The sequence below is a fragment of the Pristiophorus japonicus genome, unplaced genomic scaffold, assembly GCF_044704955.1.
Source record: "Pristiophorus japonicus isolate sPriJap1 unplaced genomic scaffold, sPriJap1.hap1 HAP1_SCAFFOLD_351, whole genome shotgun sequence".
NCBI lineage: Eukaryota > Metazoa > Chordata > Chondrichthyes > Pristiophoridae > Pristiophorus > Pristiophorus japonicus.
Genome location: NW_027253336.1, coordinates 476001 through 490776, shown reverse-complemented (window position 1 = coordinate 490776; position 14776 = coordinate 476001). Strand labels below are relative to the sequence as shown.

Sequence of the window (14776 nt, the reverse complement as noted above, 5' to 3'; positions counted from 1 at the left end):
ACTCTTTATTAACAGAAAGAGATTTCACTCCCTGGTGTGCGACCATCAGCGTCGGATCCTGGCAATCGATGCCAGGTATCCAGGCAGCAGCCACGATTCCTTCATTTTGCACCAGACCAGTGTGCCCACCCTCTTCACTGGCCCAAATCAGGATTTTAGGTTGCTGCTTGGCAACAAGGGATATCCCTTGTCCAATTGGCTGCTTACTCTGCTGTGGAACCCTAGGACAGCGGCAGAGTATGCCTACAACGACGCTCATTCTGTCAACCGGTGCATCATCGAGCACTGCATCGGGATCCTCAAGCAGAGGTTCTGTTGCCTGGACCGGTCTGATGCCACCTTGTAGTACTCTCCCGAATGGGTCTCCATATCCGTGGTGGTCTGCATACTGCACAACCCAGCCCTCATGAGGGGACAGCCGCTGGAGGTCGAGCCAGGAGTACCACCTGATGAGGAGGAGGCATAGGAGACGGGGAGGAGGAGGAGGCGGCGGCGCAGGAGGAGGAGAGGAGTTGGAGGAGGATCACCATTACCACTGAGCCAGGAGGCATCGTCACCATCGCAACCCTGCAAGGGAGGTGCAGACACGTCTGATTGCTGCTCGATTCACATAATCTCATCCACACATAAGAACATAAGAAATAGGAGCAGGAGTCGGCCATTTGACCCCTCGAGCCTGCTCCGCCATTCAATAAGATCATGGCTGATCTGTTCATGGAATCGGCTCCACTTCCTTGCCCGCTCCCTATTAATCCTTTATTCCCTTATCGGTTGAGAAACTGTCTATCTCTGTCTTAAATTTATTCAATGTCCCGGCTTCCACAGCTCTCTGAGGCAGCGAATTCCACAGATTTACAACCCTCTGAGAGAAGAAATTCCTCCTTGTTATGTCTGTAATGCACTTATGAATGACTCCACGAGGCAATGTGTTGTACTCAAACTGTAGTGACCTTGGTCCTTTATTCATAACTCCAGAGTGAGATACAAGCATGGTGGGCAGTCTTTTATACTGGACCCTGCACACCTATGCAGGTGACCCTCAGGTCTCCCACCGCAGTGCCCGCTGGTGGACAGCCTCTGCCACAGGGGCAGGAAACACCGGTCTCCACCAGTTACACCCTCTAGTGGTGCCAGCATAGTATATACACAGTGTAAACCTTATTGACAGTACATCAGGTAACAAGTCTCCATCTTATGCAACTATACAGTGACTACACAGAGAGTATATCTATAGTCTGTATATATAATATCACTCTCCACAAAGTCCTTTGAGCTGATTACCTTTGCACTATGTGCTCTAGCTTAGCTCTCCCCAGACTTTAGTGCCAATAGCCCTTGCACCTTTGCTGTGCTTTGGCTTGGCTCTCTCCCTGTCAAGTCCTTTTGCCACAACGTTGGGTAGTAGTTACCAGTTTGGATGTTCCAATGGGTTCTGGGTGTGATCCATGTGTGTGTCCATGACTCCATGCATCCATTTCCCCCCGCCCCAGAGCGAAATCATGCAGCAGACCTGCTGCATTAACATACAGGATCAGACACAGTGCAAGTACAAAGAAAGGAAGTTACAGTTTGTATCGTGACACCTTGGTTCAGTGACTTACATTTGTTACGGTTTGCAGTAGTGCGCCAGGATTGGGTAGATTGCATTCATGGTTCAGTCATGGTAAGTACTCAGGTAGCAGTACAGGTATGCGAGGACGCAGGTTTCAGAGCAACCAGACGGGGTCCTAGTTGTCTGATAGCGGCGCTGTGCCCCCTGCTAGCAGGGTGGGCTTTGTTCGCTCACCGAGCCAGGACTCAGGGCCTTTGCCGTTGCCTAGTGGTGGGCAGAGCCACAGATGTGTGTGGCCTCCCTGTCCTCCTTTGAGGGCTGCAGAATCTTCTGCCTGCTCTCTAACGGTGTTGGGAACCTGGCTGTTCCAGGTCCCATTTGGGGAACTTGTTGGTTCTGACCTTTTTCTCCCGGACATGGCCGAGGTAGCGACTGTGTCTGGGGGCTGGGCCGTCTCCACCCGGGTGCTGGGCAACGGCGGCCACCTGCGCGTATTGGCGCTGTTTTCATTTCCAGGTCCGTGGCAAATAGTGCCATTGAGTGCCTGCAGCGTGGGATAGACCTGGGGCTGGGTATCAGGATCAGTGCCTTCACCCTTCTGAGGTCGTTGGCCTATAACTTGTGGGGACACCTGGGGCAGGGCATCAGGATCAGTGCCTTTACCCTCCCGAATTCGCTCGCTTGCTACTTTTGGGGACACTCTATTCCCGACATCTCGCAACAACATTTTGTTCACAATCTTAATCGATTCGTTACATTGATTGCCATGCATACAATGTCTCTTTAAGTTCAGTTGGTTGCAGGTCTCCTTTAAGAGAACCCTGCTGGCTTTACCCCAATAAAATCCTTTGTTAGATACCACGTGGTGGTCCCTCAGCGTTGCACCTCGTGATATGGCCGTGGCCATCTATTTTTTCAGCCACGCTGCACCTCGCTGCAGCAGGGACGCCATCTTGCCTCTGTCCTCGAGGTCGACTGCCTTGATCCTTCTCTCCCGCGATTCTGCCACAAAAGCTGGAAGAGTGCGTGTGAATTCGATCTTCCTCCCCAGGTGTCCTGCTACTGGAGTAGGGAAGGTACGTTTAGGTCGTTCCAGTCGGATCATTGCCACGCAGTCGTGATGGACGGTCTGTGCCTCAGGTGCTGCACTGGTCTGTTCTCTGGTGCCTGGCCCAAGCGAAGGTGAGGTTTTGCTCTGCCTCTGAGCACGGGGGACATCGATTGATGGAGTGAAGGGGTCTTCCCATTTCCACTGGATCTTCCCCATCCACCTTCTTCCGAGTAGCGTTGGACCATCACCTGCAACAATCCACAGAGGTAACTTGTGCACCACGCCATTATGGATTACACTTACATCCACACTACCTCGGACTGGGATCAGCTCCTTGGTGTAGGTGCGCAACTTTTCATGTACTGGAACCAGCTCGGGTCGTTTTTCGTTCCATAGTCTCTCAAAGACATCCTGGCTCATCACTGACTGGCTCGCTTCCGTGTCCACTTCCATGAAGACTGGAACGCCGTTTATCTTGACTTCCATCTTCACTGGAGGACAATCAGTGGTGCAGGTATACACTCCATACACCACATCTTGGGGTTGAGCTGCCTCTCTGGCAAAATCATCATACTTCTCGCTGGATTCAAAAGTCATCTACCGACTCCTCTGCTAGACAGTGAGTTGTATTTCTTTTACACATTCGCTGGAGGTGGCCCTTCGTGTTACAGGCTTTGCATACGTATTCAGCAAACCGACAGTGGTGAGCCCTATGGTTTCCTCCGCAACGCCAGCAAGTGGCCCTCAGGTCTCCCGCTGCAGTGCCCTCTGGTGGACAGCCTCTGCCACAGGGGCAGGAAACCCCAGTCTCTACCAGTTGCACCCTCTAGTGGTTCCAGCACAGTATATACACATTGTAAACCTTATTGATAGTACATCAGGTAACAAGTCTTCATCTTATACAACTATACAGTGACTACACAGAAAGTATACCTATAGTCTGCATATATAACACTCCTCATCTCAGTTTTAAATAAGGGAATAAAGAGTTATAGGGAGTGGGCAGGGAAGTGGACCTGAGTCCATCATCGGATCAGCCATGATTGTATTAAATGGCAGAGCAGGTTCGAGGGGCTGCATGGCCGACTCCTGCTCCTATTTCTTATGTTCTTATGAAAGGGAGTTTCATCGCGAGAACACGCAAGGCCTCAATAATGAAATGAAGTGATGAAACAGTGCGGATGGGACGTGAGAGCATGTTGAAGGGGAGGTTCGCAGATGCAAGGTCAGCAGTTGATGGAACAGTTACTCACTTTCATAAGATGGATGATATAATTCAAACGATTTCTGCATTGCGTCGGAGTCCGGTTATGAATGGAGGTCCCTGATACCTCCCCAGCAATCTCTCTCCATGCATTGGTGAAGACCTCCATGAGTGGGTCTCCCCAAGTCTGGGTACAGGACTCTCCTCCTGCCCTCGACAGCCTGCATGAGGGTCTCCAGCTGTGTGTCTAAATCGGCAAGCCCTCCTTGTTCCACCAGTGCCAGCCACCCTACAACCCAACTCCTTCCCCTCTGTGTAGGGTGTTTGTTTTTACACTTCTACCTTGATTTGTTTGATCTCGGGAATTATAGGAAAACGGACAACAGGACAATCCAGTGTCAGTTTTATTAAGCAAAAACTAACTAAAGCTACAGAACTAACTTCCTGAGAGAATTGACTGAAGACATACAATCACCTGTCCAGTTTATCGCTGTAATCGTGGATCCTAGATTCTGGGTCGTTGGTTCCTTGACCAGATGTTTCCTCTCCTAGCTGTTCTTCTCAGTCCTGTCCCTTCCGTGTCCGTTACGTACTTTGGTACGGTACCACTCTTCGCTTCTCTTCTTTGTCCTTGAGCCGCTTCGAGCTCGCATATTTATATCCACATTATGAATAATCCCCCGCTGCTGCGGTTTTGGATAATGTGTTTGAATCGATAACGTTGATCTTGGCTTTTATTGCAAAGGGGATGGAGTATAAAAGCAGGGAAGTCTTGCTACAGTTATACAGGGTATTGGTGAGGCCACACCTGGAGTACTGCGTGCAGTTTTAGTTTCCGTATTTACGAAAGGTTATACTTGCTTTGGAGGCAGTTCAGAGAAGGTTCACTCGGTTGATTCTGGAGATGAGTTATGAGGAAAGGTTGAGTAGGTTGGGCCTCTATTCATTGGAATTTAGAAGAATGAGAGGCTCAGCAGTCCGGGGAGCGTCGAGAGAGGCGGGAGTCGAGAGAAGCAGCGGCCTATAAAAGGCTCAGCAGTCCGGGGAGCGTCGAGAGACGCGGGAGTCGAGAGAGGCAGCGGCCTATAAAAGGCTCAGCAGTCCGGGGAGCGTCGAGAGACGCGGGAGTCCAGAGAGGCAGCGGCCTATAAAAGGCTCAGCAGTCCGGGGAGCGTCGAGAGAGGCGGGAGTCCAGAGAGGCGTACTTGTGCAGCTCCAGCTGGGAGAGAAGGCAAAAAAGGCAAAAAAGAAGTAGAAAGAAATCAAAAGGTGACGTCACAGCCAACGTGGTAAGTGATTGGCTGCTGATTGGTGAGTAGTTTTTCTTTTTCTTTATTAGTCAGTAACTTTTAACATTGTTGTCGGCAATTTAAGTGTATCTAAGGGTTAAGTCATGGCAGGACAGCTCGGTCACGTGATATGCTCCTCCTGTACCATGTGGGAACACGGGGACAACACCAGTATCCCTGACGACTACATGTGCGGGAAGTGTGTCCACCTCCGGCTACTGACGGTCCGCGTTGCGGAGTTGGAGCTGAAGGTGGATTCACTCTGGAGCATCCACGATGCTGAGAATGACGTGAGTATCACGTGTAGCGAGTTGGTCTTACTGCAGGAGAAGGGTCCACAGCCAGCGAGGGAATGGAAGACCAGCAGGAAGAGTAGTGCAAGGAAGGTAGTGCAGGGGTCCCCTGTGGTCATCCCACTGCAAAACAGATACACTGCTTTGAGTGCTGTTGAGGGGGATGACTCATCAGGAGTGGGCAGCAGCAGCCAAGTTCATGGCACCGTGGCTGGCTCTGTTGCACAGGAGGGCAGGAAAAAGAGTGGGCGAGCGATAGTGATAGGGGATTCAATTGTAAGGGGAATAGATAGGCGTTTCTGCGGCCGCAACCGAGACTCCAGGATGGTATGTTGCCTCCCTGGTGCAAGGGTCAAGGATGTCTCGGAGCGGGTGGAGGACATTCTAAAAAGGGAGGGAGAACAGCCAGTTGTCGTGGTGCACGTTGGTACCAATGACATAGGTAAAAAAAGGGATGAGTTCCTACGAAATGAATTTAAGGAGCTAGGAGCTAAATTAAAAAGTAGGACCTCAAAAGTAGTAATCTCGGGATTGCTACCAGTGCCACGTGCTAGTCAGAGTAGGAATCGCAGGATAGCTCAGATGAATACGTGGCTTGAGCAATGGTGCAGCAGGGAGGGATTCAAATTCCTGGGGCATTGGAACCGGTTCTGGGGGAGGTGGGACCAGTACAATCCGGACGGTCTGCACCTGGGCAGAATCGGAACCAATGTCCTCGGGGGAGTGTTTGCTAGTGCTGTTGGGGAGGAGTTAAACTAATATGGCAGGGGGATGGGAACCAATGCAGGGAGATAGAGGGAAACAAAAAGGAGGCAAAAACAAAAGACAGAAAGGAGATGAGGAAAAGTGGAGGGCAGAGAAACCCAAGGCAAAGAACAAAAAGGGCCATTGTACAGCAAAATTCTAAAAGGACAGAGGGTGTTAAAAAAACAAGCCTAAAGGCTTTGTGTCTTAATGCAAGGAGTATCCGCAATAAGGTGGATGAATTAACTGTGCAAATAGATGTTAACAAATATGATGTGATTGGGATTACGGAGACGTGGCTCCAGGATGATCAGGGCTGGGAACTCAACATCCAGGGGTATTCAACATTCAGGAAGGATAGAATAAAAGGAAAAGGAGGTGGGGTAGCATTGCTGGTTAAGGAGGAGATTAAGGCAATAGTTAGGAAGGACATTAGCTTGGATGATGTGGAATCTATATGGGTAGAGCTGCAGAACACCAAAGGGCAAAAAACGTTAGTGGGAGTTGTGTACAGACCTCCAAACAGTAGTAGTGATGTTGGGGAGGGCATCAAACAGGAAATTAGGGGTGCGTGCAATAAAGGTGCAGCAGTTATAATGGGTGACTTTAATATGCACATAGATTGGGCTAATCAAACTGGAAGCAATACGGTGGAGGAGGATTTTCTGGAGTGCATAAGGGATGGTTTTTTAGACCAATATGTCGAGGAACCAACTAGGGGGGAGGCCATCTTAGACTGGGTGTTATGTAATGAGAAAGGATTAATTAGCAATCTCGTTGTGCGAGGCCCCTTGGGGAAGAGTGACCATAATATGGTGGAATTCTGCATTAGGATGGAGAATGAAACAGTTAATTCAGAGACCATGGTCCAGAACTTAAAGAAGGCTAACTTTGAAGGTATGAGGCGTGAATTGGCTGAGATGGATTGGCGAATGATACTTAAGGGGTTGACTGTGGATGGGCAATGGCAGACATTTAGAGACCGCATGGATGAACTACAACAATTGTACATTCCTGTCTGGCATAGAAATAAAAAAGGGAAGGTGGCTCAACCGTGGCTATCAAGGGAAATCAGGGATAGTATTAAAGCCAAGGAAGTGGCATACAAATTGGCCAGAAATAGCAGCGAACCTGGGGACTGGGAGAAATTTAGAACTCAGCAGAGGAGGACAAAGGGTTTGATTAGGGCAGGGAAAATGGAGTATGAGAAGAAGCTTGCAGGGAACATTAAGACGGATTGCAAAAGTTTCTATAGATATGTAAAGAGAAAAAGGTTAGTAAAGACAAATGTAGGTCCCCTGCAGTCAGAATCAGGGGAAGTCATAACGGGGAACAAAGAAATGGCGGACCAATTGAACAAGTACTTTGGTTCGGTATTCACGAAGGAGGACACGAACAACCTTCCGGTTATAAAAGGGGTCGGGGGGTCTAGTAAGGAGGAGGAACTGAGGGAAATCCTTATTAGCCGGGAAATTGTGTTGGGGAAATTGATGGGATTGAAGGCCGATAAATCCCCAGGGCCTGATGGACTGCATCCCAGAGTACTTAAGGAGGTGGCCTTGGAAATAGTGGATGCGTTGACAGTCATTTTCCAACATTCCATTGACTCTGGATCAGTTCCTATGGAGTGGAGGGTAGCCAATGTAACCCCACTTTTTAAAAAAGGAGGGAGAGAGAAAACAGGGAATTATAGACCGGTCAGCCTGACATCGGTAGTGGGTAAAATGATGGAATCAATTATTAAGGATGTCATAGCAGTGCATTTGGAAAGAGGTGACATGATAGGTCCAAGTCAGCATGGATTTGTGAAAGGGAAATCATGCTTGACAAATCTTCTGGAATTTTTTGAGGATGTTTCCAGTAGAGTGGATAAGGGAGAACCAGTTGATGTGGTATATTTGGACTTTCAGAAGGCGTTCGACAAGGTCCCACACAAGAGATTGATGTGCAAAGTTAGAGCACATGGGATTGGGGGTAGTGTACTGACATGGATTGAGAACTGGTTGTCAGACAGGAAGCAAAGAGTAGGAATAAATGGGTACTTTTCAGAATGGCAGGCAGTGACTAGTGGGGTACCGCAAGGTTCTGTGCTGGGGCCCCAGCTGTTTACACTGTACATTAATGATTTAGATGAGGGGATTAAATGTAGTATCTCCAAATTTGCGGATGACACTAAGTTGGGTGGCAGTGTGAGCTACGAGGAGGATGCTGTGAGGCTGCAGAGCGACTTGGATAGGTTAGGTGAGTGGGCAAATGCATGGCAGATGAAGTATAATGTGGATAAATGTGAGGTTATCCACTTTGGTGGTAAAAACAGAGAGACAGACTATTATCTGAATGGTGACAGATTAGGAAAAGGGGAGGTGCAAAGAGACCTGGGTGTCATGGTACATCAGTCATTAAAGGTTGGCATGCAGGTAGAGCAGGCGGTTAAGAAAGCAAATGGCATGTTGGCCTTCATAGCAAGGGGATTTGAGTACAATGGCAGGGAGGTGTTGCTACAGTTGTACAGGGCATTGGTGAGGCCACACCTGGAGTATTGTGTACAGTTTTGGTCTCCTAACCTGAGGAAGGACATTCTTGCTATTGAGGGAGTGCAGCGAAGGTTCACCAGACTGATTCCCGGGATGGCGGGACTGACCTATCAAGAAAGACTGGATCAACTGGGCTTGTATTCACTGGAGTTCAGAAGAATGAGAGGGGACCTCATAGAAACATATAAAATTCTGACGGGGTTAGACAGGTTAGATGCAGGAAGAATGTTCCCAATGTTGGGGAAGTCCAGAACCAGGGGTCACAGTCTAAGGATAAGGGGTAAGCCATTTAGGACCGAGATGCGGAGGAACTTCTTCACCCAGAGAGTGGTGAACCTGTGGAATTCTCTACCACAGAAAGTTGTTGAGGCCAATTCACTAAATATATTCAAAAAAGAGTTAGATGAGGTCCTTACTGCTAGGGGGATCAAGGGGTATGGCGAGAAAGCAGGAATGGGGTACTGAAGTTGAATGTTCAGCCATGAACTCATTGAATGGCGGTGCAGGCTAGAAGGGCCGAATGGCCTACTCCTGCACCTATTTTCTATGTTTCTATGTTTTCTATGAAACGTATAAGATTATGAAGGAGCTTGACAAGGTGGATGCAGAGAGGATGTTTCCACTGATGGGGGAGACTAGAACTAGGGGGCATAATCTTAGAATAAGGGGCCGCCCATTTAAAACTGAGATGAGGAGGAATTTCTTCTCTCAGAGGGTTGTAAATCTGTGGAATTCACTGCCTCAGAGAGCTGTGGAAGCCGGGACATTGAATAAATTTAAGACAGAGATAGACAGTTTCTTAACCGATAAGGGAATAAGGGGATAAGGGGGCGGGCAGGGAAGTGGACCTGAGTCCATGATTGGATCAGCCATGATGGTATTAAATGGTGGAGCAGGCTCGAGGGGCCGAATGGCCGACTCCTGCTCCTATTTCTTATGTTCTTATGTTGGTGTCTCCAGCGAGATTTGTTTTTCTCCCCTCTGGCCAATCAGTTCAGAGCCTCTTCAGTTAGTTTATGAGAATGTAACAACCCCATTGTTGTTATGTATAAACCCAGTCTGGTACTTGACCACAAAGGTTATCCTTAATTGGTGGTGACTCACCACCTTCCCCAGGCTGGCGCCCTTTTGCTCCCTTTGTTCAGTTAATTCCAAAATTGATCAAATCAATTTAATCAACTTTTTGGTCCGTGGCCTCGTTCTGTGCTTTCTGGAAAAATTGTAACCGTACACCCCTCAGGGCCTAGCTGCAAACCCTGGCCTTTAGTGAGACCAGGGAGCAGCTATTTCGTTCTCTACACATGAGCACAATGCTGAATTTCTCCGTGGTGAGCGGGCTTCAATCAAGCCACCCGCATCGCTGCAAACTGGCGATTCCCGCCGCTCACTACCGCAGGACATTTTTTTTCATTTATTGGGTGAATTTCGATAGGGGCGGGGGGGACTGCCGCAAAAATTGCGGCAAGTGAAGGTGCGAGAAGGTCGGGAGGTGAGACACGTTTGTGGCGGCCCTGAATTTTGGCCCCAGAGAGTCGGAGAGAGAAAGACAAAAGTAAGCGAGCGAGATACAGGGACAAAAAGAGAGATGGAAAGAGCAAGTAAGACAGAGAGAGAGGGTGCGAAATCGAGAGGGGGATGGGGAGTGAGAGAGAGAGAGAGAGAGACAGAGAGGGTACGAGATGGAGATAGAGAGAGAGAGGGTGCGAGATCTCGAGGGAAACGGAGAGAGAGGGTGCAAGATCGAGAGAGAGACGGAGAGAGAGACGGTGCGAGATCGAGAGGGAGATGGAGAGAGAGAGAGAAGGTGTGAGATCGAGATGGAGATAGAGAGAGAGTGCAAGATGGAGATGGAGAGAGAGAGAGAAGGTGTGAGATCGAGAAAGGGATGGAGAGAGAGAGAGCGAGGGTGCAAGATCGAGAGGGAGATGGAGAGAGCGAGACAGCGAGGGTGCGAGATCGAGATGGAGATGGAGAGAGAGAGAAGGGTGCGATATCGATAGGGAGATGGAGAGAGGGTGCGAGATCGAGAGGGAGATGGAGAGAGAGAGAGAAGGTGTGAGATCGAGATGGAGATAGAGAGAGAGTGCAAGATGGAGATGGAGAGAGAGAGAGAAGGTGTGAGATCGAGAGAGGGATGGAGAGAGAGAGAGAGGGTGCGAGATTGAGAGAGGGTTGGAGAGAGAGACAGCAAGGGTGCGAGATCGAGAGGGAGATGGAGAGAGAGAGAGGGTGCGAGATCGAGAGGGAGATGGAGAGAGAGAGAGAGGGTGCGAGATTGAGAGAGGGATGGAGAGAGAGAGAGACAACAAGGGTGCGAGATCGAGAGGGAGATGGAGAGAGAGAGAGAGGGTGCGAGATCAAGAGGGAGATGGAGAGTGAGAAAGAGAGGGTGCGAGATTGAGAGAGGGATGGAGAGAGAGAGAGGGTGCGAGAGGGAGATGGAGAGAGAGAGTGCGCGAGATTGAGAGAGGGATGGTGAGAGAGAGAGGGTGCGAGATTGAGAGAGGGATGGAGAGAGAGAGAGAGAGAGGGGGTACGAGATTGAGAGGGGGATGGGGAGTGAGGGAGAGGGTGCAAGATCGAGAGGTGGTTGGAGAAAGAGAGAGAGGATGCGAGATCAAGAGGGAGATGGAGTGAAAGACAGAGCAGGGGTGCGAGATGGAGAGAGAGAGAGAGAGACAGAGAGGGTGCGAGATCGAGAGGGAGATAGAGATAGAGAGAGAGAGAGAGGCAGCTTATTCTGTAGTTACTGGGGCTGACTACTGCTTCACGATCCATTTATCCCCAGGCCTCCCAGCTGATCGTAACCTTCGATGAACACGTCATCACCAACAAATTCAAGTTCGGAGTAATCTACCAGAGATATGCGCAGGTCTGTGCGGGAGCAATATACAGTCCTCCCCCGCCCTCCCCGCCATCTCACCACCAATCACCCGCCATTTCAACCGCCATCTCACACCCACCTTACCTGCCCTGGGAGTGTTTGATGGGACAGTGTAAACAGAGCTTTACTCTGTATCTAACCCCGTGCTGTACCTGCCCTTGGAGTGTTTGATGGGACGGTGTAGAGGGAGCTTTACTCTGTATCTAACCCTGTGCTGTACCTGCCCGGGGAATGTTTGATGGGACAGTGTAGAGGGAGCTTTACTCTGTTTCTAACCCGTACTGTACCTGCCCTGGGAGTGTTTAATGGCACAGTGTAGAGGGAGCTTTACTCTGTATCTAACCCCCTGTACCTGCCCTGGGAATGTTTGATGGGACAATGTAGAAGAAGCTTTACTCTGTATCTAACCCCGTGCTGTACCTGCCCTGGGAGTGTTTGATGGGACAGTGTAGAGAGAGCTTTACTCTGTATCTAACCTCATGCTGCACCTGCCCTGGGAGTGTTTGGTGGGATAGTGTAGAGGTAGCTTTACTCTGTATCTAACTGCTGATATTGTTCCCACAGGTGACGGAGTCCCAGCTGTTTAGTAACAATGAGGAGAGCTCGGAGTTCCAAGAATTCCTGCAGCTGATCGGGGAGAAAATTGAACTGCAGGACTTCAAGGGGTGAGAAGATTGTGGGGATTGGAGGATCTTAATCCAAGAGTCACTGGACAGGGATCAGGAGCAGGAACCCGGGCTGATTCACTCCCTCCCTAACACAGGGATCACTGGACAAGGATCACAAGCAGGAACCCGGGCTCATTCTCACCCCTCCCAAACCCAGGGGTCACTGGAGAGAGTAGGAGCAGGAACCCGGGGCTGATTCACTCCCTCCCTAACCCAGGGGTCACTGGATAGGGATCAGGAGCAGGAACCCAGGCTGATTCACTCCCTCCCTAACCCAGGGGTCACTGGATAGGGATCAGGAGCAGGAACCCAGGCTGATTCACCCCACTTCCTAACCCAGGGGTCACTGGACAAGGATCAGGAGCAGGAACCCGGGCTGATTCACACCCTTTCCGAACCCATGGGTCACTGGACAGGGATTAGGAGCAGGAACCCAGGCTGATTCAGCCCCCTCCCTAACCCAGGGGTCACTGGACAGGGATCAGGAGCAGGAACCTGGGCTGATTCACCTCTCTCCCTAACCCAGGGGTCACTGGACAGGGATCAGGAGCAGGAACCCGGGCTGATTCACCCCCCCTCTCTAACCCAGGGGTCACTGGATAGGGATCAGGAGCAGGAACCCGGGCTGATTCACCCCCTCTCTAACCCAGGGGTCACTGGATAGGGATCAGGAGCAGGAACCCGGGCTGATTCACCCCCCCCCCCCCCCCGCTAATCCAGGGGACACTAGACAGGGATCAGGAGCAGGATAGGGAGCAAGAGGAAGCAGGAACTGAGGACCCTGTGTGGGTCTCTGAGAGTTTCTGTACAATACCGGGCCTCTGCTGTGGTTGTGTTTCAGGTTCCGGGGTGGCCTAGACACCAGCCATGGCCAGACGGGCTCGGAATCCGTCTACACTACGTACCGAGGGAAAGAGATTATGTTCCACGTCTCAACCAAACTGCCATTCACAGAGGGAGACACACAGCAGGTGCGCAAGAGAAGCGACTGGCTTCAAATTATAAGCCTGTGCTGCCCTATTACTGGGCTATAGAGGCCTTTGGCAGATGGAGTATAATGTTGGAAAGTGTGAGGTCATGCACTTTGGCACAATAAATCAAAGAGCAAGTTTTTATTTAAATGGAGAAAGATTGCAAAGTGCTGCAGTACAGCAGGACCTGGGGGTCCTGATGCATGAAACCAAAAGGTTAGTATGCAGGTACAGCACGTGATCAGGAAGGCCAATGGAATCTTGGCCTTTATTGCAAAGGGGATGGAGTATAAAAGCAGGGAAGTCTTGCTACAGTTATACAGGGTATTGGTGAGGCCACACCTGGAGTACTGCGTGCAGTTTTGGTTTCCATATTTACGAAAGGATATACTTGCTTTGGAGGCAGTTCAGAGAAGGTTCACTCGGTTGATTCCGGAGATGAGGGGTTTGACTTATGAGGACAGGTTGAGGAGGTTGGGCCTCTACTCAATTGGAATTCAAAAGAATGAGAGGTGATCTTATCGAAACGTATCAGATTATGAGGGGGCTTGACAAGGTGGATGCAGAGAGGATGTTCCCACTGATGGGGGAGACTAGAACGAGGGGGCATAATCTTAGAATAAGGGGCCGCCCATTTAAAACTGAGATGAGGAGAAATTTCTTCTCTCAGAGGGTTGTAAATCTGTGGAATTCGCTGCCTCAGAGAGCTGTGGAAGCTGGGACATTGAATAAATTTAAGCCAGAAATAGACAGTTTCTTAACCGATTGGAGAATAAGGGGTTATGGGGAGCGGGCAGGGATGTGGACCTGAGTCCATCATCGGATCAGCCATGATCGTATTAAATGGCAGAGCAGGCTCGAGGGGCTGTATGGCCTACTCCTGCTCCTATTTCTTCTGTTCTTAATCTAGCTCCTGGCTGCCTTGTTACTGATATACTAGTATATTGGTAGTACTTATAGTATATTCTAGTCGCTGCTCACGACGTGGTCTCCTCTACATTGGGGAGACCAAGCGCAGATTGGGTGACCGCTTTTTGGAGAACCTCCGTTCAGTCTGTAAGCGTGACCCCGAGCTTCCAGTCACCTGTCACTTTAATCCCCCGCTCCACTCCCACTCTGTCCTCTCCGTCCTCGGCCTTCTACACTGTTCCAACGCAGCTCATCGAAAGCTCGAGGAACAGCACCCCATCTTTCGTTTGGGCATTTTACAGCCTCCTGGACTCAACATCGAGTTCAACAATTTCAAAGCATAACCACTACCAATCTTTGGCTCCCCCACCACCCCACCAGCCTATGTTTTGTTTCTCCTTGTTTCCAATAGCAACTGGACATTATTCCGCCATTTACACTCTATCTTGACTAATCTTTTTCTAACCTCGATCATTACCATTTCGATTCAGCCCATCATCCCTTTTGTCTCTCTAATTCCTCCTGCCTTCCACCCAATCACCGATCTTCCCTTTTGTTCTTTCTTCCCCTCCCCTTTTCATGGCTTCTTTAGAATGTGTTCTTTCCAAACACTCGATAGTTCTGAAGAAGGGTCACAGACCCGAAACGTTAATTCTGCTTCTCTCTCCACAGACCCC

The 14776-nt window shown here is 49.8% G+C and overlaps 1 protein-coding gene across 1 annotated transcript in view; it reads left to right on the top strand.

Annotated features, from left to right (window-relative positions):
- Positions 1-14776, top strand: part of LOC139250220 (uncharacterized) — a gene marked incomplete at its 5' end in the record, with an annotated part of 267845 nt that overhangs the window by 33248 nt on the left and 219821 nt on the right. Inside the window, 2 exons of the mRNA XM_070872713.1 lie at positions 12116-12216; positions 13061-13190. Coding sequence (XP_070728814.1) covers positions 12116-12216; positions 13061-13190 — 231 coding nt within the window. The remainder of the gene's footprint in view (positions 1-12115; positions 12217-13060; positions 13191-14776) is intronic.